We start from the raw sequence: 25,226 nt of genomic DNA on the forward strand, positions 1-25,226 counted from the left end.
AAAGTTAACCATTCCTGTAACCACAAAGCGCGCACCCTGTTGGTTGGTGATGGAAAGAACGGCTCTAAGTGTCTGACGTCACTGTTAGGTCAGGGGCAGGGTGTGTTTCTCGTGTAGCGAGGGTAGTCACCAGGCTAACCAGTCGTCTTTTCAACGTAAGCCCGGGCAAATGTTGACCCTCCACTAAACTGAGATATGGAGTTTGACTTTTTATTCAACGATACAGCTATCCAATTTTCGGACTTCCGCGAGTTCACGGTAGGTTGTCCTATCCCTCAACTACCGAAGCTAAGCTAACTCGAGACGCCATATTAGCTTGAGAGTTCACGGTCTGTGAATGTTTTTTTATGTTTGTGTCAATTGTCGAGGTGTGTGAGTAAGAAAGTTACCTAAATCTCATAAGTGTTTTACGTATCAGCTAAATGGTTTCCGAATTTATTGTATCAAGTTTGATTTGGAACCTGCGAGTGCTTACGATGTTAGTTTGTCTCTGTAGTTATAGTTTTGCGGGTACAGGTCCTCCCTTCGCCCACCGCTGAGCTTCATGTAGCACAATAGAGGCTTACATAATAATATCTACAGTGTAACATAATAACAAAACATTTCATTAACTTTATAAAGTTAAGATATATAATTAATGGTTCTTAAAACGTCTTGTATTTCCCGTTCTGTGTTGTGTTTGCAGTTTCTTCCTGGACACCAAAGGTTGTCTGAGCGAGTGAAAAAGAGGCTGTATTATGGATTGGATCGCGATGTGTCACTTGAAGTCCTCTCCTCCCCTGTGACAGGTGACTGAGAGGTTTTAGAACATGCGGATCTATGACTTTGGCATGCACTACTCACAAAAGGTTAGGACTTTCGGGTGAAACTTCAAGATGAGCCGAAAATGCACTATAACCTTTACAGGGGAACCATGGGCGTATTTAGTAACCTTGACATCTGTGTACTGGAAAGATTTTCAATATGGTTTGTCATCAATTAAAAAGTGTGAATGGGAGACGATGAAGTCCTTAAAATCCTTCTTGAGGACTATCTAGCAAGTAAATCATCTCAACGCTTTTACTGCAATTGATACATGCAAATCAGTCGCCTTTTAACGAAATTCACCGTTTTGAACTCAAAATAGGCCATTTACGTGAATCATATAGATCCAATGAAATGCAGCCCTATGAGGGGTCAGTGCAAACTGTAGGCCAAGCCCGGATAAATGCAGATGGTTGCGTCAGGAAGGGCATCCGGCTTAAAACCTTGCCAAACAAATATGAGCGTTCATCCAAAGAATTCCATACCGGATCGGTCGTGGCCCGGGTTAACAACGTCCGCCGCCGTCAACCTGCGGGGCGCCGTTTGAAATTCAGATACTGTGGGTCGAAGTCAAAGAAGAAGAAGAGGTGGAAAGCGGGTTCTTCGGCAGAAAGAGAAGAGGAAAGCACCCAGCCTAGAACTGAATGTGGGGACTTGGAATGTTGGGACTATGACAGGAAAATCGGGAGTTGGTTGACATGATGATTAGGAGAAAGGTTGATATATTGTGTGTCCAAGAGACCAGGTGGAAAGGCAGTAAGGCTAGAAGCTTAGGGGCAGGGTTTAAATTATTTGACCATGGTGTAGATGGGAAGAGAAATGGAGTCGGGGTTATTTTAAAAGAATATTTGGCTAAGAATGTCTTGGAGGTGAAAAAAGTATCAGATCGAGTGATGAGGCTGAAACTTGAAATTGAGGGTGTTATGTGTAATGTGATTAGTGGCTATGCCCCACAGGTAGGATGTGACCTAGAGGTGAAAGAGAAATTCTGGAAGGAGCTAGATGATGTAGTTCTGAGCATCCCAGACAGAGAGAGAGTCCTAATTGGTGCAGATTGTAATGGACATGTTGGTGAAGGTAATAGGGGTGATGAAGAAGTGATGGGTAAGTACGGCATCCAGGAAAGGAACTTGGAGGGACAGATGGTGGTAGACTTTGCAACAAGGATGCAAATGGCTGTAGTGAACACTTTTTTCCAGAAGAGGCACGAACATAGGGTGACCTACAAGAGCGGAGGTAGAAGCACACAGGTGGATTACATCTTGTGCAGACGATGTAATCTGAAGGAGGTTACCAACTGTAAGGTAGTGGTAGGGGAGAGTGTGGCTATACAGCATAGGATGGTGGTGTGTAAGATGACTCTGGTGGTGGGGAGGAAAATTAGGAAGACAAAGGCAGAGAAGAGAACCATGTGGTGGAAGCTGAGACAGGACAAGTGTTGTGCAGCTTTTCGGGAAGAGGTGATACAGGCTTTCGGTGGACGGGAGGAGCTTCCAGCAGACTGGACCACTGCAGCCAAGGTGATCAGAGAAGCAGTCAGGAGAGTACTTGGTGTATCTTCTGGCAGGAAAGGAGAGAAGGAGACCTGGTGGTGGAACCTCACAGTACAGGAAATCATACAAGGAAAAAGGTTAGCTAAGAAGAAGTGGGACACCGAGAGGACCGAGGAGAGGCGAAAGGAATACATTGAGATGCGACACAGGGCAAAGGTAGAGGTGGCAAAGGCAAAACAAGAGGAATATGATGACATGTATGGCAGGTTGGACACTAAAGAAGGAGAAAATGATCTATACAGGCTGGCCAGATAGAGGGATAGAGATGGGAAGGATGTGCAGCAGGTTAGGGTGTTTAAGGATAGAGATGGAAATATGTTGACTGGTGCCAGCAGTGTGCTAGCTAGATGGAAGGAATACTTTGAGGAGTTGATGAATGAGGAAAATGATAGACAAGGGAGAGTAGAAGAGGCAAGTGTGGTGGACCAGGAAGTGGCAATGATTAGTAAGGGGGAAGTTAGAAAGGCATTAAAGAGAATGAAAAATGGAAAGGCAGTTGGTCCTGATGAGATTCCTGTGGAGGTATGGAAGCATCTAGGAGAGGTGGCTGTGGAGTTTTTGACCAGCTTGTTCAATAGAATTCTAGTACGTGAGAAGATGCCTGAGGAATGGAGGAAAAGTGTACTGGTGCCCATTTTTAAGAACAAGGGTGATTTACAGAGCTGTGGGAACTATAGAGGAATAAAGTTGATGAGCCACACAATGAAGTTATGGGAAAGAGTAGTGGAGGCTAGACTCAGGACAGAAGTGAGTATTTGCGAGCAACAGTATGGTTTCATGCCTAGAAACCACAGATGCATTATTTGCCTTGAGGATGTTGATGGAAAAGTACAGAGAAGGTCAGAAGGAGCTACATTGTGTCTTTGTAGATCTAGAGAAAGCCTATGACAGAGTACCCAGAGAGGAACTGTGGTACTGCATGCGGGACGTCTGGAGTGGCAGAGAAGTATGTTAGAATAATACAGGACATGTACGAGAGGAGCAGAACAGCGGTGAGGTGTGCTGTAGTTGTGACAGATGAATTTAAGGTGGAGGTGGGACTGCATCAGGGATCAGCCCTGAGCCCATTCCTTTTTGCAGTGGTGATGGATAGGCTGGCAGATGAGGTTAGACTGGCATCCCCGTGGACCATGATGTTTGGAGATGACATTGTGATCTGCAGTGAAAGAAGGGAGCAGGTGGAGGAACAGTTAGAAAGATGGAGGCATGCACTGGAAAGAAGAGGAATGAAGATTAGCCAAAGTAAAACAGAATATATGTGCATGAATGAGAGGGGTGGTGGGAGAAGAATGAGGCTACAGGGAGAAGAGATAGCAAGGGTAAAGGACTTTAAATACTTGGGGTCAACCGTCCAGAGCAATGGTGAGTGTGGTCAGGAAGTGAAGAAACGGGTCCAAGCAGGTTGGAACGGGTGGAGGAAGGTGTCAGGTGTGTTATGTGACAGAAGAGTCTCTGCTAGGATGAAGGGCAAAGTTTATAAAACAGTGGTGAGGCCAGCCATGATGTACGGATTAGAGACAGTGGCACTGAAGAGACAACAGGAAGCAGAGGTGGAGGTGGCGGAAATGAAGATGTTGAGATTCGCTCTCGGAGTGACCAGGTTGGATAAAATTAGAAATGAGCTCATCAGAGGGACAGCCAAGGTTCGATGTTTTGGAGACAAAGTTAGAGAGCGCAGACTTCAATGGTTTGGACACGTCCAGAGGAGAAATAGTGAGTGTATTGGTAGAAGGATGATGAGGATGGAGCTGCCAGGCAAGAGAGCTAGAGGAAGACCAAAGAGAAGGTTGATGGATGTCGTGAGGGAAGACATGATGGCAGTTGGTGTTCGAGAGGAGGATGCAGGAGCTAGGTTTACATGGAAAAGGATGACGCGCTGTGGCGACCCCTAACGGGACAAGCCGAAAGGAAAAGAAGAAAGAAGAAGATATAGATCCAATGAGTTTTTCCTGGGGGTCGCTGTCATCATAGACTGTTTCGTACTCCTTGAACGCTGGCAGCTAGTGGCAACAGTACTTTTACGCCGTTACAATTATCTAAATGTCGCTTGCTGCTTTTATTTATCAATTATTGCTTATTTGTCAACTATTTCATGCGCGAGACTACAACTTCAACTTCCGCATTGGGTGCTGTTTGCGCAATCTAATTTAAGCGCTAGTGACTTAAGTCTAGTTCACCAATCAAACGACAAAAGAAAGTCACATGACCTCCCACAACGTCTTCTGTTGGGCTTCCCGGGCATAGGTATTGACACTCGATAAGCCAGCCCGGCTTGATCATCGTGCCTAAATGCCCACCATTTTGGGAAGGTCGTCGTTACCATGAAGGCAACGGCACGCTCCTCTTGTTTACATATAGACAAACAAAAACAACAGCTTGCATGTATTGTAGTATTTGTCTGGCACTGTCTGCCCAAACGTGGATATTTCAGCTTAACTTATAACATGAGAAAACACCGTGCAGTATATTGCAAATTTTTTTTTTTTTTTTTAATTGTTCATGCTATTAACTCAGTACTTGAGTAATTATTTCACTGTGTACTTTTTACTCGTGTTCAAGTATTTTTTTGGGAAGACTAATGTTTTACTTGAGTCACATTTTGTCAAGTAACAATACTCTTACTTCTTGCGGTCCCAGCGGAACCGCGAAGCATGTGTATCATCGGCGACAAGAGCTGATGCGCTTGTACATCTTGTATTAATTAGGAAACACGCCTATAATTATGTAATTAGTTTACGGATGTTAATGTTAAATATATTAAGCGACGGGCCGATGTTAGGGATTGTGTCACAACACAGAATGAACTAACTTCAAATTCAGAAATGGCCAATAAAAATGGAAAAATACTGTACCTAATATTTTCCTGGAGGATGCATTTGGGAGTAGCCTTTGAGTTGGTAATAGTGAAAAATGAAGTGAAACAGAATGATTTTAGTCAATTCTTTTCCAGAATGAGAGTGCTTAAAGAGGAGGATGCTATTCATGTGGCACAGCTTGAAGTAGGCATCAGGTGGAGATGGGCCTGGCTGAATTGGAGGCCAAAACAAAAAAGAAAAGAAATGAGGCAAATTGAATTTTAATCTTAAATTTGTCCATCAACATATACTTGAGCGGTGTAAATAAATGTTTTTCTGTGTAAAGAACATTTGTTGATTTTTGCCTTATTATACTATTCAGAGTCTTGCAAATTTCTTAATTAAATAAAATAAAATAAATTCTCTGCAGGGGCCGGGGGATTTTATTATTATTTATTTTTTTGGTCACCTTTTTCATGCCTTTGGTGTTTTGCATGTGTGTTGATAAGATCATTCATCGATATAATATATAGTTGAGCTTTAATAATCAAAATGCATCACTCGTGTCACTTTCTCTTTGTCTCTACCGCATCCTCCTCGGTTGACACTGACATGGTGGTAAAAGAGCGTCTGGCTCTTGCTGTTGTCAGTACACACATTCAGTGTCACTCTGAAAAAGATTGAAAGTTGACACCTTTGGTAATTTTGTTAAAAACTGTTTATTTACCTCTCACCTTCTCCTGTTCGCCGCGCCACTGAGGTAATTCTGTTTTATTTTCCTCACAACTTACTTTGTTACGCTCTTACGGGAGTCAAGTCTGCACATGCACAATAAAATGGAGTTGTCCTTCCCCCCACAAAACAATCATGATAGAGTAAGCATTTTGATGTGTGTAACTCACTCATGGGTGTGCAGTACGTTAGGAATGAGCCGAGAGTGGTTAATTGCAAAATTTAGTTGACTTATATTTACAACAACAATAATACTGTTTCAGTGGTAGAAAATAATAATCTGGGCTTTCCCCCCAAAAATTAATTGTGCAGAAGGTTTGTTCAAAGTCAAGTGTAAAGGCCTCTTTATACTCCCGCACTCGCGCGGCCGACAACGCCCGCATTGCGTCACGTGACCGACGCATTTCCCCGCGCGGCCCCTCTGCGTCACTTGACGCGCACACGACAAAAAATGTTGCATGTTAAAAATGTTACATCATCTCTCGTGATTGGTCCATTTTAGTCACATGCTGTGATGACGTACTCGGCGTTCCTCTCGGTTCCACATTGCACCTACCACGCCACCTTGCTCAAATTTCCAGCATAATTAAACGCATCATCTGGTCATGTAGGTCAATTTGTTCTAGCAGATGCCATTTTTGTTGCTTTGTTCCTTGTTACGGAAAGGAAAGGAAAAATGGCTACCAGAAATGGCCCAAAAAATGCAGAGGAAACTCCACCCTGTGGTGTCCTAGCCAATACCAGCCGTAGCGACACCCCCGACCGACTTGGAGAACTGCAGTACATTTTCAAAACTGCGCGTCTGGGTTGCGCTCGACTATAAAGGCAAATTGCGTGCGGGATAGCTGCAGTGACGTCAGCGCGAGTATAAAGAAGCCTTAAGTCTCAATCAATGCACTGACTAACAAATCAAAGTCCGTCTAGTACTTGATGAGTTGAGCTGTACCAGTCAAGGGGCTGAGACCGTCCTACTACACAGAAGACGATAACTCCCTTGATTCAGTTAAGAATATGGATGATGTTGATGGTGTCGACCTGTGGCTCACCATACACTGAAACCAGAGTTTTACATTTACAGCAGACAACTAGCCAAATGCCGGTGGATTTCAGCAGTGGCGAGTAACATTGCCTCTCCCACTAGCCACTTGGGCAGGTTGAGTTTTATGTGAACTACGGCATGTGTCATGCAGGCGGCATAGAGGCACTGTGGCCTTGATGATGATATTCTTTACTTCAAAGGGCAATGACACACATTACCCGCTAGACTGTGTGACAACAAGACAGGTCATTAATCACAAAACAAAACTCACTTAATGTGCTTTAATACATAAACCAACAATTAGTGAACAATAATAAAATAAATGGGATTGATGAACACACAATTTCTAATACTATTACTCCGGAATAATTAACATCTAACAACAATAAAGTCAATAAGTCAACTATTTACACAAAGGCTCTCGGCATGCTGGAGATTCCAATGTCAACTTCCTCAACACAACATTATATTGTAGTTTTCTCAAACCATCAAGGCAGAATAAACCAATAGCTACCTGACAAGATTATAAAAAAAATTGAAATCTATAAAAATGCAAAGTCTGGTTGGAATGGGTCCTTGAACCTGAGATGCTCAATTGGGTTTAAGTCAGGGCTCTGGGTGGGCCATTCAAGAACATGGTTGGAACGGCTACTTGAAACTGAGATGCTCAATTGGGTTTAAGTCAGGGGTCTGGGGGGGGGCCCTTCAAGAACAGTCACGGAGTTGTTCTGAAGCCGCTCCTTCATTATTTTAGCTGTGTGCTTAGGGTCATTGTCTTGTTGGAAGGTGAACCTTCGGCCCAGTCTGAGGTCCTGAGCACTCTGAAGAAGGTTTTCGTCCAGGATATCCCTGTACTTGGCCACATTCATCTTTCCTTTGATTGCAACCAGTCGCCCTGTCCCTGCAGCTGAAAAACACCCCCACAGCATGATGCTGCCACCACCATGCTTCACTGTTGGGACTGTATTGGACAGGTGATGAGCAGTAACTGGTTTTCTCCACGCATACCGCTAAGAAATAAGGCCAAAAATTTCTATCTTGGTCTCATCAGACCAGAGAATCTTATTTTTCACCATCTTGGAGTTATTCAGGTGTTTTTTTTTTTTTTTTTTTTAGCAAACTCCATGTGGGCTTTCATGTGTCTTGCACTGAGGAGAGGCTTCTGTCGGGCCACTCTGCCATAAATCCCGGACTGGTGGAGGGCTGCAATGATGATTGACTTTCTAGAACTTTCTCCCATCTCCCGACTGCATCTCTGGAGCTCAGCCGCAGTGATCTTTGGGTTCTTCTTTACCTCTTTCACCAAGGCACTTCTCCCCCGATTGCTCGGTTTGGTCGGACAGCCAGCTCTAGGAAGGGTTCTGGTCGTCCCAAACGCCTTCCATCTAAGGATTATGGAGTCTACTGTGCTCTTAGGAACCTTAAGTGCAGCAGAAATCTTTTTTTGTAATCTTGGCGAGATCTGTGCCTTGCCAGAATTCTATCCCTGAACTCTTCAGGCAGTTCCTTTGATGTCATGATTCTCATTTGCGCTTGACATGCACTGTGAGCTTATACAGACAGGTGTGTGGCTTTCCTAATCAAGTCCAATCAGTATAATCAAACACAGCTGGACTCCAATGAAGGTATAGAACCCTCTCAAGGATGATCAGAAGAAATTGACAGGACCCGAGTTAAATATGAGTGTCACAATAAAGGGTCTGAATATTTATGGCTGTGTAATATTTCAGTTTTTCTTTTTTAATAAATCTGCAAACATTTCATCAATTCAGTTTTTTTATGTCAATATGGAGTGCTGTGTGTACATCAATGAGGAAAAAATTAACAAATGATTTTAGCAAATCCCTGCAATATGAGAGTCAACAATTTAAGGGGGTCTGAATACGTTACGGCGGCACGGTGGACGACTGGTTAGAGCGTCATCCTCACAGTTCTGAGGACCCGGGTTCAATCCCCGCCTGTGTGGAGTTTGCATGTTCTCCCCGTGCCTGCGTGGGTTTTCTCCGGACACTCCGGTTTCCTCCCACATCCCAAAATCATGCATGAATTGGACACTCTAAATTGCCCGTAGGTGTGAATGAGTGTGTGAATGGTTGTTTGTACGTGACCTGCGATTGGCTGGCAACCAGTTCAGGGTGTACCCCGCCTCCTGCCCAATGTTAGCTGGGATAGGCTCCAGCACGACCCTAGTGAGGAGAAGCGGCTCAGAAAATGGATGAATACGTTCCGTACCCGCTGTATTTCCTCTGTACAACACTTGGTCATCATTCTTATTTTGCTTCTGAAGTGGCACTCCAGATATACCTACCTGTACGTTAGACTGTACAACATTTTCACTAAAATAATACTAATAATAATAAATAGTGTAATTACTCCCCATTATGACCCGTCATTTTTGTACTACTTAATTTTGCCTTGTTTTAGTCTGCTATCTGCAGCTAGGTCAGTATTGCAAAAGAGAATCTGTTCGTAGTTGCCTTACTTACCTGCATAAATAAGTTTTTTAAAATGCCATTCTCTATCAATTTGTAAAGTCCTGAATATAAAAATAATTTCATTCCAATAGAGTATACTCTCTATATTAACAAATTTCAAATATCATTTTGTTTTTATTTGACATCACTGCTTGACATCTTAATATTTATAATAATATGGAAGTAAAAAGATAAAGAATTTCATATTAAACGGTTAAAATTTTTCATTTTTAATAGAGTAATGATTTTACACAGACGTTTAATATGAATCCTGAGTTAGATCTCAACATTAGTAATTCATTGATCACAACGTGACGATAGCTAGCAATGTAACTTATATATAACATCTAGCAAATGATGCCAAAGAGCTAGCTTGCTGAGACACAAGGAATGTTATTGGTAAAGAACGACACTACCCGCCGTCTATGACTCCTGGTCTGCAACCTCCTCAGCAGTCAGAGTATTCTGACGATTACCCAATTTTATAACTTTTATGTCCGACTTTTTAGAACTGACTTTGTTAGAGGAGAGCAAGGTTTACAAAAAAAAAACTGAAATACTGAACAGTAGGACCTGTGCCTTCAAAGGTTTAGAGAATGTCAAATTAAGTTCACCTGCAAAAACGTCATATTAGGTTCACCTGCATATGTTATAGTGCATTCTTGGTTCATCCTGATATTTCACCAAAAAGCCCAAACTTTTTATTAGTGTAATATACTCAAGTTTGATGTTTGCCTTAAACTATGCCAACTCAAAAACTACACAAGTATTAACTGTCGTCTCCTTCAGATATCGCCGTTGAAATTTTCCAGAAATCTGCACCAAGCCCAATAAGGAAACTCCACAAGAAATATGCCGTTCATGTCTCCAGGTGTGTAACATGTTCTACACACTGAGAATGCATTTTCAAAGGAATTGAAGGTAGCAAGATATATGTTTGACAGAAATTATTTTTTTTTGTTTTCGCTCAAGGGAGGCTTGTATTTCACCGTGTGCCATGATGCTGGCACTGGTTTACATTGAAAGACTCCGAAATAGAAACCCTGAATACCTACAAAATATCTCCTCATCTGACCTCTTCCTGATCTCCATGGTATGTGTCTGGGGTCAAAGGTCATTCTGTACATATAATGGAAATGTATTAGAGATGAAAATAGCGATGATACGTGAGTTTAAACAGCTAAATTACAAATGTTAATTTTCCATCAAGCTACGACCTACACAGATTACTGCCATTTTTTTTTGTTTACAAAATGCAATTACTTTAATCATGGTCCACTATTCACAAATACCCGTTTCCATTTTTTTTTTCCTGTGGTAGTCCATCCCCAAACGTTAGCTGAAAAATTGCTCTATTTGTGCTCTTTCTGAAATGCCTTAAGATGCTGGCAAAGCCCTGTATAGTATAGTATAGTATAGTGCAAATCAGTCTCCTTTCGGCGAAATTCACCGTTTTGAACTCAAAACAGGCCATTTACGTGAACCGTAAGCGAAACGATGAGTTTTTCCTGGGGGGCGGGGGGCTGTCGTTACTCCTTGAACACTGGGAGGTAGATCCATTCCACACATCCACCATCCGCAGACACACGTCATTTCTGAATATTACTCCGCTGCGGACTAATATGCGTGTGCATTGGGCTGAGGTTCCGCCTGTGCGCTCTGGACCTGCTTGGATAAGTCACAGGAGTTGACGAAACCCGAAAAAACACTTCCGCCGCTTCTGCTGTGAAGAAGTAACGGTACTCTTAGTCAGTTACAATGATGTAAATGTCACTCGCTACTTTTGTTATCAATTATTGCTTATTTATCAACTATTTCGGACGAGAGACTACGACTTCGACTTCCACATTGGACACTGTTTGGGCCAATCCAATTGAAGCGTGAGTGACGTTTAAGTCTAGTTCACCAATAAAACGACACAAGAAAGTTCCCGAGCATAGGTACTACACCAGCCCGGCTGATTGTCGTGCCTACGTGGCGGCCATGTTGGGAAGGTCGTCGTTACCATGAAGGCAACGGCGCTGCTCTTACATTTATTCATCCATCCATCCATTTTCTGAGCCGCTTCTCCTCACTAGGGTCGCGGGCGTGCTGGAGCCTATCCCAGCTATCATCGGACAGGAGGCGGGGTACACCCTGAACTGGTTGCCAGCCAATCGCAGGGCACATACAAACAAACAACCATTTGCACTCACATTCACACCTACGGGCAGATTCTCCCAATTCATGCATGTTTTTGGGATGTGGGAGGAAACCAGAGTGCCCGGAGAAAACCCATGCAGGCACGGGGAGAACATGCAAATTCCACACAGGCGGGGCCGGGGATTAAACCCCGCTCCTCAGAACTGTGAGGCTTGATGCTCTAACCAGTCGCCCACCGTGCCGCCGCTCTTACATTTAGACGAACAAAAACAACAGCTTTCATGTATTGTAGCATTTGTCTGGCACTGTCTGCCCAAACATGGATATTTCAGCTCACTTATAACTTTAGAAAACACCGTGCAGTAAATTGCAGGTGGTTTTGTAGACTCTGCACTCACAGACACACATGCACACACAGCAACATCAGAATTTGCACATTTTATTTTGTAAATTTTTTTTTTGCTGTGGTTAAAGGAAAAAAAAGTTACTCACTATTTACTCAGTACTTGAGTAATTATTTCACTGTGTACCTTTTTACTCTTAAGTAATTTTTGAGGACTACTTTTTAGTAACAGTACTCTTACTTGAGTACAATGTTTGGCTACTATACCCACCTGGAGCGGACATCGTCTATTGCTACTCGTACGCTTAAGCAACATTTTTGCTCATTAGATCAGTCAGTGTCGTATTTGTTGCAGTGGTCTTTTATATTTTCGCGTTGAGGCGGGTTGTGGTCCCAGCGGAACCGCGAAACACTCATAACATCAGCTACAAGAGTTGATCCGCTAGTACATCTTGTATTAATTAGAAAACGCGGCTACAATTATCTAATTAGTTTACGGATGTTAAAATGTATTACGCGACGGAGCGATGTTAGGGGTTATGTCACAACACAGAATGAACTAACTTCAAATTCAGAAATGGCAAATAAAAACAGAAAAATATTGTACTTAATATTTTCCTGGGGATGCATTTGGGATTAGCCTTTGAAGTTGCTAATAGTGAAAAATTTAATGAAACAGACAATGATTTTAGTAAATTATTTTCCTGAATGAGTCCTTAAAAAGGTGGATCCTATTCATGTGGCACATCTTAAACAGGCATCATGCCAGGTAGAGATAGGTCTCGCCCAAGTTGGAGGCCAGAACAAAAAAGCAATCTTAAATTTGTACATCAACATGTTCTTGAGCAGTGTAAATACGTATTTCTGCGTGAAGAAATTAATTTTTTTTTGCCTGATTGTACTCTCCAGGGTCTTCTAGATTGCTTAATTTATGTTAAAATAAAAAAAAAATCTTTGCGGGGGCCCGGGGGATCCCCCCCGGACTCCCCCTGTAAGGTTGTCGTATGTTTTTTATTTTTATCTGCAGTGACGATGTAATGATTGTGCGCGTTGTTGTTGTCTGGGCGGGAGTGACTGTGATGTTATGTTAAGCTGTTGAGAGCAATAAATAAATGGACCAAACAACTTGAACGTGTATTTTCATTGGAAACTAACACGGTAGCAGAGGATGGCTACTGCTAACAACTACGGATTACTACCGGGCTTCGACGAAGGCAAGTCCTACGAGAACTGGAAAAATGAAGTAGAAATGTGCACACGTGTGACGGACTTGGACCCAAAAAAAATAAAAAAAGCATTACCGGTAGCTTTGTCACTGAAAGGCAGAGCAAGGGACATCGCTCTGGAAATACAAGCAGATGATCTGGATAAAGACAATGGCATGATCACATTGTTTCAGGAACTCGACAAAGTTTTCTTGAGAGAGGAAAGGAACCGGGCTTATGAAGCATATTCCGAGTTTGACCGGATCACAAGGAAAGATAAAGTCCCGATGGGGGAATACATTGCGGACTTTGAACAGAAATACAATAATTCATGCACATATATTCTCTTACTTCGGCTAATCTTCATTCCTCTTCTTTCCAGTGCATGCCTCCATCTTTCTAACTGTTCCTCCACCTGCTCCCTGCTTTCACTGCAGATCACATTGTCATCTGAAAACATCATGGTCCACGGGGATTCCAGTCTAACCTCATCTGTCAGCCTATCCATCACCACTGCAAAAAGTGGTGATGGATAGGCTAACAGATCCATTTTCTCCTTCTTTAGTTGGACAGTAAAGAAGGAGAAAAGGATCTATACAGACTGTCTGGCCAGCCTGTATAGATCATTTTCTCCTTCTTTAGTGTCCAACCTGCCATACATGCCATCATATCCCTCTTGTTTGGCCTTTGCCACCTATACCTTCGCTCTGTGTCGCATCTCAATGTATTCCTTTTGCCTCTCCTCGGTCCTCTCAGTGTCCCACTTCTTAGCTAACCTTTTTCCTTGTATGATTTCCTGTACTCTGAGGTTCCACCACCAAGTCTCCTTCTCTCATTTCCTGCCAGAAGATACACCAAGTACTGTCCTGTCTGCCTCTCTGATCACCTTGGCTGCAGTGGTCCAGTCTTCTGGTAGCTCCTCGCGTCCACCGAGAGCGTGTCTCACTTCTTCCCGAAAAGCTGCACAACACTCGTCCTGTCTCAGCTTCCACCACATGGTTCTCTTCTCTGCCTTTGTCTTCCTAATCTTCCTCCCCACCACCAGAGTCATTTTACACACCACCATCCTATGCTGTCTAGCCACACTCTCCCCTACCACTACCTTACAGTTGGTAACCTTCTTCAGATTACATCGTCTGCACAAGATTTAATCCACCTGCGTGCTTCTACCTCCGCTCTTGTAGGTCAGCCTATGTTCGTGCCTCTTCTGAAAAAAAGTGTTCACTACAGCCATTTGCATCTTTGTTGCAAAGTCTACCACCATCTGTCTTTTGCACGCTCTTGTCTTAGTTCTGGCAGCGTGCAAGTCCTCAAGGGTGGGTAGGGGGGTACCGACAATCCTTTCATCAGTTTTGATTGTCTGTTGCTGTCGGAGTTTGTCCTTTTTTGTAGCAGCACCGAACCAGACTGTGATGGAAGAACACGGAACTGATTTGATGACTGCTGTGTAGAACGGCAGGCCGTGCTTTCTCAGAAGCCCCAGGAAGTACATCCTCTGCTGGGCCTTTTTGAGGACAGAGTTGATGTTGATCGCCCACTTCAGGTCCTGAGAGACTGTAATTCCCAGAAACTTGAGGGTCTCGACAGTTGACACTAGGCAGCTGGACAGCGTGAGGGGCAGCTGTGGCGAAGGATACCTCCTGAAGTCCATGATCATCTCTACAGTCTTGAGCGTGTTCAGCTCCAGGTTGTGTCGGCCGCACCACAGCTCCAGCCGCTCCTCTTCCTGTCGATATCCAGACTCGTCACCGTCCTTGATGAGGCCGATGACAGTGGTATCATCTGCAAACTTCAGGAGTTTGACAGTCGGGTTCGCTGAGGTGCAGTCGTTCGTGTAGAGAGAGAAGAGCAGCGGAGAGAGGACACAACCTTGGGGCGCCCCAGTGCTGATGCTGCGTGTGGATGAGGTGGCCTCCCCCAGCCTCACCTGCTGTGTCCTGCCCGTGAGGAAGCTGTAAATCCACTGGCAGATGGCAGGTGAGACGCTGAGCTGGAGAAGCTTGGTTGAAAGGAGTTCAGGGATGATGGTATTGAACGCTGAGCAGAAGTCCACAAACAGGATCCTCATGTCGGTCCCTGCACTGTCGAGGTGTTCTAGGATGAAGTGCAGTCCCATGTTGACTGCATCATTCGCAGACCTGTTCGCTTGGTAGGCAAACTGCAGGGGGTCCAGCAGGGGACCTGTGACGCTCTTGAGGTGGTCCAGCATGAGACGTTCAAAGGGCTTCATGACCACAGATGTCAAGGCGACAGGCCTGTAGTCATTTAGACCCGAGATTGCAGGTTTCTTGGGGACTGGAATGATGGTGGAGAATTTGAAACAGGATTGTACTTTGCACAGTTCCAGATATCTATTGAAGAGTTGAGTGAAGACTGGAGCGAGCTGGTCCGCGCAGACTTTGAGGCAGGATGGGGACACATGGTCTGGGCCTGCCGCTTTGTTAATCTTTTGTTGTTTGAAGATGCGTCTCACATCCTGTTCGCAGATGGTTAACCCAGAAGTCGGTGGTGTGATAGTGGTTGGTGGTGCAGCTGGGTGGGTGCGGGGTGTGAAAGTGTCCTTTTCAAATCTGCATTGATGACGTCATGATTGTGCGCGTTGTTGTTGTGTGGGCGGGAGTGACCGGGATGTTATGTTAAGCTGTTAAGAGTGATAAATAAAGGGACAAAACAACTTGAACCAGGAACATTATTTGTATGTCGGGGAGGAGCTTATGCCTGGTTGTTAGTGAACGTGACGGAGAGTCTTCACCGAATGTACGCAAGCACTTGGTTGATTTTTTTAGTTCAAATCATCTGCAAGCCCTTTATTTATAAGGGTAATGTAAGATGATTCTTGCTTTGAATTTATGCGTATCACCTGGGCCAAATGTGCCATTTCAAGTCAATTTCTGAAGAAAAACCTTGTCATGAACATGCATGCATGCACATGAAATTTGTTCTCTGCATTTAACCCATCACAGTTAATACATACACATTAGTGTAGGCTGTTTTTATGTGATTCATTAAACTAAAGCCTTTTTCACAATCAGCACTGGATGCTTGTAATGTCGCCCAGCAGCAAGCTGTGAGATCTCCTCTCATCTAAGTGCAGCAGCCACCATATCTGAGTAAAAGCTGATTGACACTTGTACTTGAATTCAGAATATTCACTACTCATTTAAAGAATGGAAGTTGCACTGTCCCAAATATGTATAATTACACAGTATAGCAAGTATATTCTTGGGTCATTTTAGTTGGCCATATGGAGTATGCCTTACGTTCCCATTAATCTTGAGTGTCTTAATTGCTTTGACAAATGCATGATCTGCTGTTCTGTGTTAGATGGTCGCCAGCAAGTACTTGTACGACGAAGGAGAGGAGGAGGAGGTCTTCAATGATGAGTGGGGAGCAGCTGGGAAACTGGATGTTGAAACAGTCAATAAGCTGGAAATGAATTTCCTGAACGCTATTGTAAGTTTGTAAGTGTGTGCATGTAGTGTGTACCTGTTTATTATTTGTCCCAATCGTGTCAATTCTTGCAGGATTGGAGTCTCTTCGCAGGGTCAAATGACTTCTTGGATGCACTGAGCCGACTAGAGAGCAGGTCTGTGCACTTTCTCTGAGTTCAAATTCTTACTTGGTAAATGAAGACTTAGTGATTTTGTGTTCTCAGTATTGCTAAGCGTCAGGGGATGACACGGGGCTGGTTTACCTACACTGACGTCTGTGTGCTGCTCGAGCAATCGGCATGGAATCAAGCACTTGCAGCTATCTACCAGCACTTTATCAAGGTGAGCAGGGAGTCCCGTCAGGACCATACTGGACTTCACAGTGCGAGTCGTTTTATTCACAAGGTAGATGTTCACAAATCATAAAATGTGTTTAGTAGTGCTTGTGCAAATCACAAAAAACTGATGAGGCCTAAGGTGAAAGACTATTACAATTACAGTGACAAAAATAATGACCGTTGTCAGTATTATAACAATATTGCTAAAATAAACAGGGATTTCATTTCATGTGCGTCCCACATCCCTGACGAACAAGAATGATGACTGATGCAAAACGATTTGTGAATGTGCGTCCGCTGATGCACAACATTACCTACATATGTGTGGAAGGCTCGAATTAAGCGATCTCGTATCACAGTTTCCGGGTCAAAATTTGCATTTTGAGCGTCAGAAAACATCCATCCATCCATCCGTTACCTGAGTCGCTTCTCCTCACTTGGGTCCCAGTTGTCATCAGGAAGGAGGCGGGGTACACCCTGAACTGGTTGCCAGCCAATCGTAGGGCACATACAAACAAACAACCATTTGCACTCACATTCACACCTACAGGCAATTTAGAGTGTCCAATTCATGCATTTTTTTGGGATGTGGGAGGAAACCGCAGTGCCCGGAGAAAACCCACGCAGGCACGGGGAGAACATGCAAACTCCACACAGGCGGGGCCGAGGATTGAACCCCGCTCCTCAGAACTGTGAGGCAGACACTCTAACCAGTCGCACACTGTGCTGTCAGAAAACATTGAAAAGCAAAACTGCGAATCAGGTTAACCGCGGAGACGGTCGCGAAGACGGCAGTGTGTGTGTGTCTTAGACACAACGCGCTTACGTCACCGATACGTGGACGCGGAAGTAAAGTGTTTGACTCGGAAGCGCCAAGACAGCGGTTGCAAAATGCGAAGCTGAATTGAGGAGAGAGAGAGAAAAAAGACAATTGGCGAATGTGGTCGCATTTTGTAGTGAAATGTAAGGCGAGTACCCGTTAGTTGTAACATTGACCTTTTTCCATGTTAAGACACCGCGTCGCAGGACCAGAGAGACGGTGAAGCGCAAATCGGTGAGCTAAACGTTAGTCTACTTTACCAACATAATGTTAGCGCTGTGGGGTGTCTCTTTTAGTTATGAGTATTGTCGAATATGTGGCTGTTGTTTTTTTATTTTTTTTATTTTTTTTTTTAACCGTGATAAGAACAGTATAACTCAACCATAACGGTACATACAGTGTGCTTTTTGTTCTATATAGTCACTGTGACATGGCCAATGTGATGATCTGTAAGTGGCAAAACGTTTGAGTCAAGTAGGTGGAAAAATGTCGCAAGTGTGGCCAGAGAGGAATGAGTAAAATGGATCGTCATGTACCCAAACAGAGGAGGGTTTAGGTGAAGGGAGTTGAAGGAACAACAACGAATGTTTGTCTTATTACTAGTCAGCTGGTCTAAGCTCAAATCCACAGTGATGAACCTAATGTAGTAATATGTCACCAAATGCTAACTGAAAATGCACAAAGGCTGAACCACTGGGAGCTCTTATTAAAAGTGCATGTCATATGTGAAACACCATTATGAACCAAAACAGATTTTGAACAAACATAACCTCCAAAACGGTTCAGTAAAATTTTATAAATTAAACTATGTAAAATTGTTTGAGACTTCACTGTTGTGTCAAGATACCAAAGAGAAAAGGGGAAACTCATAACTTTTATTTTTTTCAAGTTCACCACTTTATTTGAACACGTAGAACTTTCTCTTTGTATTTACTTGCTCTTATTGTTAAATCCTACTTGTATTTAGTAAGTGAGAGAATATTACACAGTGGTGCTCTTATGTTTGATTACCATGGCAGAATTTGTATGATGTGTACAGGTCTTTATTATGCTCTAATGTCATTATATCAGTGGCATAAACAAACATCGAAACTATTATTTTTGGGAAAATACATCATTCTAAAAATATTTTCTATCCAGGCAGGCCTAAACACATAATATATTGATAGAGGGCAAGAGCAATGGATAACAAAAATATTTTACAAACAGTATTAAAGATTAAAAATAATAAATAATAAAAAAATAAATACAAATTAAATAGTAACAACTGTAATAAAAATCTGCATTATAGCTGAACCGTGAAGCAAGAACCACGATGTAGTGGAAGATAATAGTATCTGTATTCTGTGATGATAAATTGCAGGGACTCATTGTTTTCATGACATGTCCATCCCAGTACTCATATAGTCTCAAGTATAGAATGATCTATGCATAAAGATAAACAAAAACAGATACATGCACAAAACCATTGCCTCAAGTATTTTGAATACAAAAAAATGAAAACGTGCAAATATAAGGACCTTTTTAGAACCAAAGTAAATGTTTATACAGTGGGGCAAACAAGTATTTAGTCAGCCACCAATAGTGCAGGTTCTGCCACTTAAAAAGATGAGTTAGGTCTGTAATTTTCATCATGGGTATACCTCACCTGTGAGAGAAAAAGACAAATCGGGAAAATCACATTCTCATTTTTAAAGAATTTATTAGCAAATTATGTTGGAAAATAAATCAAATTGTCTGATTTTTAAAGAATGTATTAGCAAATTATGATGGAAAATAAGTATTTCACCTACAAACAAACAGGATTTCTGGCTCTCACATATCTGTAACTTATTTTTTTTATTTTTTATTTTTGTCCTGTTCGGCTGTTAGGTCAAGCAGAATGGAGGATCTGTATCCCTTGTATGCCGGGACAGTTTTACTGTGTCACAATGGAGTTTTTAAGCTGCCGCTGTGGTTCTTAGTGTTATAATTGATGTGTATTGAGAATCAGTCGATCAGTCAAACAGAATAAAGCACTAATTGTAACAGGATAAGAAAAGTAAATCATTACATATCTACTACAATGAAACATTAGATATGAGTGTTGTATGGGTCTGTAGTGCTACACCCTGTGAGGGAAGGACAGGACAAGATAGAACAGTACAAGGACAGGAGAAGAAGCATGCAGGACAAGGGTCGTGAACCCGGCTGTACAACTGAAGTGGGGTGGGATTGACTATGTAAATTATAAAAGTCTATAGGACGAGAGTGTGAGTGAGGGCATACCCAAACAATTTGCCTATGCATGAGTTATTTGTCGCAATAAGTGAGTGGCCCCACACCCAGCGAAAGACTCCCAGGGGTGTGTGCCTGCAGACACATTGACACCGTTTTCGCATGCACAAAGACTGACAGAAGTGTCCTGCTTTTAAGAGACTCCTATGTCCTCCACTCGTTACCTGTATTAATGGCACCTGTTTGAACTCATCGGTACAAAAGTCACCTGTCCACCACCTCAAACAGTCACACTCCAAACTCCACTATGGCCAAGACCAAAGAGGAAAGAAAAGAAAAGACCTGAGACAAAAAGAAAGAGACCTGCACCAGGCCGGGAAGACTGAATCTGCAATAGATAAGCAGCTCAGTGTGAAGAAATCAACTGTGAGAGCAATTATTAGAAAATGGAAGACATACAAGACCACTGATTATCTCCCACGATCTGGGGTTCCACGCAAGATCTCACCCCGTGGGGTCAAAATGATCACAAGAACAATTTGCAAAAATCCCAGAACTACACGGGGTGGCCTAGTGAATGACCTGCAGAGAGCTGGGACCAAAGTAACAAAGGCAACCATCAGTAACACACTACGCCGTCAGGGACTTAAATCCTGCAGTGCCAGACGTGTCCCCCTGCTTAAGCCAGTACCTGTCCAGGCCCGTGTGAAGTTTGCTCGAGATCTTTTGGATAATCCAGAAGAGGATTGGGGGAATGTCATATGGTCATATGACACCAAAATAGAACTTTTTGGTAAAAACTTGTCGTGTTTGGAGGGGAAAGAATGCTGAGTTGCATCCAAAGAACACCGTACCTACTGTGAAGCATGGGGAAGGAAACATCATGGTTTGGGGCTGTTTTTCTGCAAATGGACCAGGACAACTCATCCGTGTAAAGGAAAGAATGAATGGGGCCATGTATCGTGAGATTTTGAGTGAAACCCTACTTCTATCACAAAGGGCATTGAAGATGAAACGTGGCTGGGTGACAGCATGACAATGATCCCAAACACACCGCACAGGCAACAAAGGAGTGGCTTCGTAAGAAGCATTTCAAGGTCCTGCAGTGGCCTAGCCAGTCTCCAGATCTCAACCCTATAGAAAATCTTTGGAGGGAGTTGAAAGTCTGTGTTGCCCAGCGACAGCCCCAAAACATCACTGCTCTCGAGGAGATCTGCATGGATGAATGGGCCAAAATACCAGCAACAGTGTGTGAAAACCTTGTGACGACTTACAGAAAACGTTTGACATCTGTCATTGCCAACAAAGGCTATATAACAAAGTATTGAGAGGAACTTTTGTTAATGACCAAATACTTATTTTCCACCATAATTTGCTCAAGTCTTTAAATGTGATTTTAAGGATTTGTTTGTTTGTTTGTTTCCTCATTTTGTCTCTCATAGGTGAGGTGATAAAAATTACAGGGCTCATCTTTTTAAGTGGGAGTACTGAGAATACTTTATTCCCCCCCCCACTGTATATGACAGTTTTTTTTTTTGTTTTTTTTTATTTGACAACTCCAAACTACCTTTAACTTACACCAATATACTGTATTGACCTAACCACATTCTCTGCATACAGGGTGATTATCGGATACATTTTCCACTTTCCATCTTTTGAAAACAGAAATATGGCTTCTGCCCTAGTCCTGTTTTGATGTTGAAAAAATAAAATCTATACTTTGCAGTTAAAATCCCGACTTGATCCTAATGCGATGTTGCTGCAGTGATGTACCGTAATTTTTCGTGTATAATACGCACCCCCCAAAATTGACATCAAAATTCTGAAAAACCCTTCTACTTATAATGCATGTGTACAATGCATGATTTTGCTTCTACCCATATGATCAAAACATGAAGTATTATCTGTATTTTGTTAGGTTTTTTCCCAAAGAATTATTCTAACATTAACCACTTCATTTGAACACCGAATACTTTTTTTTATTTACTTGCTCTTATTTTAAAATTCACAGCTCTACTTTTATTTAGTAAATTAGAGAAAACACAGTTGTGCTCATATGTTTGATTACCCAGGCAGAATTTGTAAGATGGATACAATTCTTTAAAGAAAACATGAAGGACCAGGCGAAACACATTTAATTTTATTTTAATGGGAATGAAATTAAATGGTCAAGCATTTCTGAAAAGCATTATCCTTAAACAAAAAATAACTATAAAGAAATGAATGATGGTTGTTGTTCAGTCGTCAGTCATATTTAAAAATAAAAAAATATTTTCACAAATTCTGCCAGGGTATGTAAACTTGTGAGCATAACTGTACATATGCAGTCATACGTACCTCTGTCATATTGGAATTAAAGTGTAGGCTACACCTTTTTCATAACCACTAGGTGGCGGTGGCATATTAGAATGAAAGTGTACATCTTTTTCATAACCTCTAGATGGCGGCATACATTTATAAAATGTGAAAGATTTTTTTCCATTTCCCCCTATACCCATGTATTAATGCTCACTGTGCATTATGTACGAGAAATTACAGTAATTGTATTTTTTTTTTTTCCCCCCTCCCAGGTTTCCTGTATGCTTGGATTTTTGTATCTGACTAGTGTGACTGGCCTCATTGCCACAAGCACTGTGATCCAGCAGCTCAGTCTCTGTCCATGCAGCCAGACCCTGTTGACACCCCCAGACGACGTCACCCCAGCACTCCTTTACACCTCCGACCCGAATCACGACGCCCCCACTCCACCCCAGTGGCTCCCCTGTTGTACTCTGTCTAACAAGAGTCTGAACCGTCACACCGTGCTCAGAGGGGGCCAACTACACAGAGCAGCTTTACTTCACGCCAGCCTACAGCAATCACTTTTGTGTCTGTGGGGCGCCATACAGCAAGAAACCCCATTGGAGTCACCTGAAACCTCGTGCACTGCCTCTGCCTTTCATCCGGGCTGTCGTAGCAGCCTCCCACCATCTGATTGCATGCTGAGAAACACCTCAACCATATTCACCCGTCATGCATCGTGGTTGGCCTCAATCTTGTTTGGAGGTGCTGAAACAAGTCAAATCTCTCACCTCGAAGTGTTTGCGCCTGTGCAGCTGGGACCTTGTCATCCAAAGCTTATGTTACCTGTAGACAAGAGGCAAGCCCTCCTCATGACCGGCTAGCATACTGCAGACACCACCGCTGATCATCACGTACTCTGGAAAAGAAACCAGCACTGCTTTTTAATCACCACCTCATGTTTGTATTTTCCAGATCTAAAACACACGAGCGATAGTACATAAGCACATCTCAGATATGAGATGCTTGTTACAGTCACTTTGTTTGACCGCAGCTATCATAACTTATTTTGTAGGATTTATGTTGTGTTTTTTTTTTTTTTTGCTACAAGTTATTGGTTTGAAGGCTGGAAGTTTTGATCATTGTCTTCTCAGCTAGGAAGGGTTTAAGTATGTTGAGTTTAAACGACGGTGCTTGGTGAGAAGAAGATGCGTAACAGCTTTACGATCATGTTGATCGTACTGTTTTTTTTTTTTTGGGGGGGGGGTCAAAACAGGTCATGCTCATACAATGCTGCAACTCTAAATGGGTAAGATGTTCATGATTCAGCACTTCCTGCTGAAGCTATGAACGTCTTACTATAACTGGGTAATATGATAATTCCCATTTAGTAGTTTCTGATTTTGTGGTAATTTTGTGTGTTTTTGCACATAATGCCAGCTCATTTAGCAAGCTAACTGACACTCTACCTGCATTCTACTTTTGGTGATGTGCTCTTTAAGTTGCACATTTGCTCACATTTCTGTTGCAACAACAGCACCTTTCCCTGCAGACATGCTAGTTACTGCAATATCGATCTGTTGGACAGTATTGGTTTGACATGAACAGTTTTGTATCATTGTGTTTCTGATAAAGCCAAAATGCTCCACAGGAATTTGTAATTGGACATGCTATTTTGAAAATTTGGTATACTTGGATGCACAATGTCCTTAATTTTGTACATGCATGTAAACTGCTAATATTGTAAAACAAGCAAGCTAAATTAATAAAGAATGACTTTCTTTGTTGAACTTATTTTTTTAGCATCACCTTCTGAAAAAAAACTGTCAGATTTGTCTACAAGTTTTCACTGTTTAAAAGCACGGACATATCACCTACTTGCACACGTGGCCAAAATTATCGGTACCTCTCTGTAATGAAAGAAAATCCCAAAGTTTGAACTGTGGTTCAGTAGAATTATTTTAAAAATCAAACTCATGAAACAGCCTTGGACAAAAATGATTGTACCCTTAATATTTTGTTGTGCAATATTTTGAGGCAATCACATGATTTTTATTTTTTTAACTTTCAATGAGACCTCTGCACCTCTCAGCAGGTGTTTTGGCCCACTCTTTATGAGTAAACTGTTCCAGTTGACTCAGGTTTGAAGGGTGATTTCTCCAGATTGCATGTTTCAGCTCCTTCCACAGATATTCAATGGGATTTAGATCAGCGATCATAGAAGGCCACTTCAGAATAGTCCAATGTTTTGCTCTTAGCCATTCATGGGTGTTTTTAGCTGTATCTTTTGCGTTACCATGTTGCAAGACCTATGACTTGCGACAGACCCAAGCTTTCTGACACTGGGGAGCACATTTCTCCCTTGAATACCTTGATAGTCATGAGGATTTTATTGTACCCTGCAGAGATTCAAGACACCATGTGACATATGAAGCAAAGCAGCCCCAGAAGATAGCAGAGCCGCCTCCATGTTTCACAGTAGGGACAGTGTTCTATTCTTGCTTCATTTTTGCATCTGTGAACATAGAGCTCATGTGCCTTGCCAAAAAGTTCCAGTTTTGTCTCATCTGTTTGTAAGACATTGTTCCAGAAGCATTGTGGCTTGTCAACATGCAGTTTGGCAAATTACCGCCTCGTTTTTGTTATGATTTATACAAGAGTGGTATCAGTGTTGTGTAAATCGTGACGTGTTCTCCTTTGGCTGTCTCTCCTAAAATCCACTTTCGATCAAGCAATTACAGATGTTTTCGATCTGACACTGATGTACCTTGACCTTTGAGTTCACCTTTGTCTTTGGGCTCTTTTGTTACCATTTGTTACACCCTAAACTGGTTGCCAGCCAATCGCAGGGCACATACAATCAAACAACCATTCACACTCACATTCACACCTACGGGCAATTTAGAGCCTCCAATTAATGCATGTTTTTGGGATGTGGGAGGAAACCCACGCGGGCACGGGGAGAACATGCAAACTCCACACAGGCGGGACCGGGGATTGAACCCGGGCCCTCAGAACTGTGAGGCTGACGCTCTAACCAGTCGGACACCGTG

The 25,226-nt window shown here is 42.6% G+C and overlaps 1 protein-coding gene across 2 annotated transcripts; it reads left to right on the plus strand.

The window, feature by feature from the left end:
* Window positions 1–24,064, plus strand: cnppd1 (cyclin Pas1/PHO80 domain containing 1). Of its 2 annotated transcripts, none has more exons than XM_061692135.1 (8): window positions 1–258; window positions 686–788; window positions 10,187–10,268; window positions 10,370–10,490; window positions 16,412–16,540; window positions 16,612–16,673; window positions 16,743–16,923; window positions 22,464–24,064. In XM_061692135.1, the coding sequence occupies exons 1-8, from the start codon at window positions 196–198 to the stop codon at window positions 23,055–23,057; spliced, it is 1,335 nt and encodes a 444-aa protein (XP_061548119.1). In that variant the 5' UTR covers window positions 1–195; the 3' UTR covers window positions 23,058–24,064. The 2 variants fall into 2 exon arrangements, with proteins under 2 accessions (XP_061548119.1, XP_061548128.1); XM_061692144.1 differs by having other exon boundaries at window positions 2–258; window positions 16,743–16,860; window positions 22,464–24,062.
* Window positions 24,065–25,226: the final 1,162 nt, after the last annotated feature.

This window comes from Phycodurus eques, chromosome 1 (assembly GCF_024500275.1).
Source record: "Phycodurus eques isolate BA_2022a chromosome 1, UOR_Pequ_1.1, whole genome shotgun sequence".
In the NCBI taxonomy this organism is placed as follows: Eukaryota; Metazoa; Chordata; class Actinopteri; order Syngnathiformes; family Syngnathidae; genus Phycodurus; species Phycodurus eques.